General features: G+C 46.0%; 1 protein-coding gene across 2 annotated transcripts in view; it reads right to left on the bottom strand.

Annotated features, from left to right (window-relative positions):
- Positions 1 to 2,065: 2,065 nt before the first annotated feature.
- Positions 2,066 to 2,500, bottom strand: part of itih5 (inter-alpha-trypsin inhibitor heavy chain 5) — a 21,791-nt gene continuing 21,356 nt past the window's right edge. For both annotated transcript variants that reach the window (XM_012825410.3, XM_012825411.3), the window contains exon 15: positions 2,066 to 2,500. This exon is cut by the window's right edge and continues 104 nt beyond it. In XM_012825410.3, the coding sequence (XP_012680864.2) occupies positions 2,303 to 2,500 (198 nt within the window). In that variant the 3' untranslated portion in view covers positions 2,066 to 2,302.

Below are 2,500 nucleotides of genomic sequence, written 5' to 3'. Positions count from 1 at the left end.
CCAGTGGGGAGATTGAAGAAGCCTATACACACACACACACACAGATTTATAATCGTAATTGGAGACATGAGAGTTTACTGAAGAAGTGGTATGCTATAATACCTCTGTTTAAACAGCTGACAGTTGCTAAAGTAACCCACAGGCCATCAGTGTCATCTCATTCATCTGACTCGATACTTTGATGGTTTATTTTTATTTGTATTCCATCTCAGACAGGTAGCCTGAAGGCTAATGCATGACTTACTAATGGCTTATTTTCCTCTCATCAAACACTCCATGCAGACTAACCACAGGCAGGGAAACTCCAGGTTCTGGTACTGATGTGGTTCGCCTTAGGAGATCTATATGCCTCTTCAAAGGAATGTCATACTTCTTTTACACTCTGTTTCTTAGTATGGTCTTGGTGTGTGCTTATTCTTTTATGTGAACGTGGGATTTTAGAATGAAAGGGTCAGGCTAGAGGTCAAGTTAGAGGTCATGGTGTAGATATCACTTAAAACACACACACACACACACACAGAGTTCTCTCACACCTGCTCAGGTGAGAGAATTCATTATATGTGTGTGTGTGTGTGTGTGCCTTGTAACCTGGTGGAATTGAAAGGTTATCGCCTGTCAGGTGACTCCACCCCTCTGCCACTATAGGTTTAACTGAGGAAAACAGGCGGGGCCTCCTATGATGACAGACAGGTGAGCACACCTTAAGTTGGCAGGGGCTCGTGACCCAGTGACCTGCGACTGATGACAGGGACTAGTGGAGATTGGAGAGGAAGAGCCAACAGGTGTGATTGCCTAGTGTGTGTCGCCATGGTAATGAGCTGGCAGTGTGTGTGTGTGTGTTTGATTTTGTCAGTGTGTCCTCTGATGTGAAAAGAGACCCTAGTAGTGAAACAGTGAAGGGCCGGTCTGACGGCTTTGGATTCTGTCTTTATCGTACACAGCTGTGCCCGGGAGTTACACATTCCTGTTCCTCTTCCTGTTCTAAGAGTGGCACACAGTTTTTCTCACTTCACGTTTCTTGCTCATCACCTCCAAGCACATATTAAATACTTTGGTTTAGGAAATACTTAAGCAAACATTAACAAGCAAATAAAAACAACATGTAGCTTAACAAATCACACTGTTTGTATTCCATAACATTAAAATAGCAGTATAAAAATATATTCAAGAGTAATGGAACAGTTATTTAGTTCCCAAGGAACTAGAATCATAGAGCCAGAGTCTCCTGAGTGCAAGAGGGAGAAGACAGGAGAGAGAGGGGGGGTGGGTGTATGATAAGAGGTGTGTGTGATGTATAGAAGTGTGTAGAAATGTGTGTGTGTGTGAACGAGCGAGAGAGAGATAGAGAGAGAGGGGGGGTGGGTGTATGATGAGAGTTGTGTGTGATTTGTAGAAGTGTGTGTATGTGTGTGTGTGTGAGCGAGAGAGATAGAGAGATAGGGGGGGTGGGTGTATGATGAGAGGTGTGTGTGATGTGTAGAAGGGTGTTTATGTGTGTGTGTGTGAGCGAGCGAGAGAGAGATAGAGAGAGAGGGGGGGGTGGGTGTATGATGAGAGTTGTGTGTGATGTGTAGAAGTGTGTGTATGTGTGTGTGTGTGTGTGAGCGAGTGAGAGAGAGGGGGGTGGGTGTATGATGAGAGTTGTGTGTGAGTAATAAAGCGGCTATATCAATTCTCAAGTCTCTACCTTAACACTGAGTACTCGTCAATCATATGATGCTAATTACTCGTTAATCACGGGATGCTAATTACTCTCTACATTAAGACTGAGTACTCGTCAATCACGGGATGCTAGTGTAAGAAAGGAAAATGGGTCTTTTTCTAAAATATTGTTCGTTGTTAGTATTGACTACATTTCCCATACTGCTTTCTATGTAGTAGTGTCTCGGATGTCGCTGGAGAAGTGTTTTAGTTTTAAACTCGTCTGTCTCCTGCAACCCCTAGTGTGAACTATAATGTCTGTCGTGTAGCAGGTTTGAGCAGATTGTTTGTGTTGTACTGAAATGTCCATAATCTTTCGTTGTGATGGGCAACATCACAGGCTATTAGTGTTAGAGTGACTGGGTACTGAGTGTTGGGTCAGAACTTTGAAAAGACCGTGGGTACCAGCTGGGTGACTGCCGTGAATGGTTGCATTGGGGTGTACGGAGAAGTGATATTGTACACAGACAGCAGGCTTGCAGTGCAGTGTGGGTGGAGACAGTGCAGAGTGTGTGTTCTGTGCCGTGGTTTTTCCAAGTGTGTGTGTGTGTGGAATGCTGTCGGGCTCGTGGCTCGTAGTGTCCCTCCTGACTGCCTCGCCTCAGTCTGTGTTGGAGCCATGCGGCCAGTTCCCTGTGTCGAACATGTGAGACACCACGTAGTCCCCGTACTCTCCGTCGATCAGCTTGGCGGCGTTGTTGCGCGCGAACCAGCAGTCCACCGTCTGCTGCCCGCTGTAGATGCGTCGCGACTTCTTCACCACGGGAACCGTGCGACCTTTGACCTTGAGAGCAGTGCG

This window comes from Clupea harengus, chromosome 16, assembly GCF_900700415.2.
Source record: "Clupea harengus chromosome 16, Ch_v2.0.2, whole genome shotgun sequence".
Taxonomy (NCBI): domain Eukaryota; kingdom Metazoa; phylum Chordata; class Actinopteri; order Clupeiformes; family Clupeidae; genus Clupea; species Clupea harengus.
The sequence above is the reverse complement of the archived record's forward strand: the minus strand, read 5'-3'. Positions and strand labels throughout refer to the sequence as shown.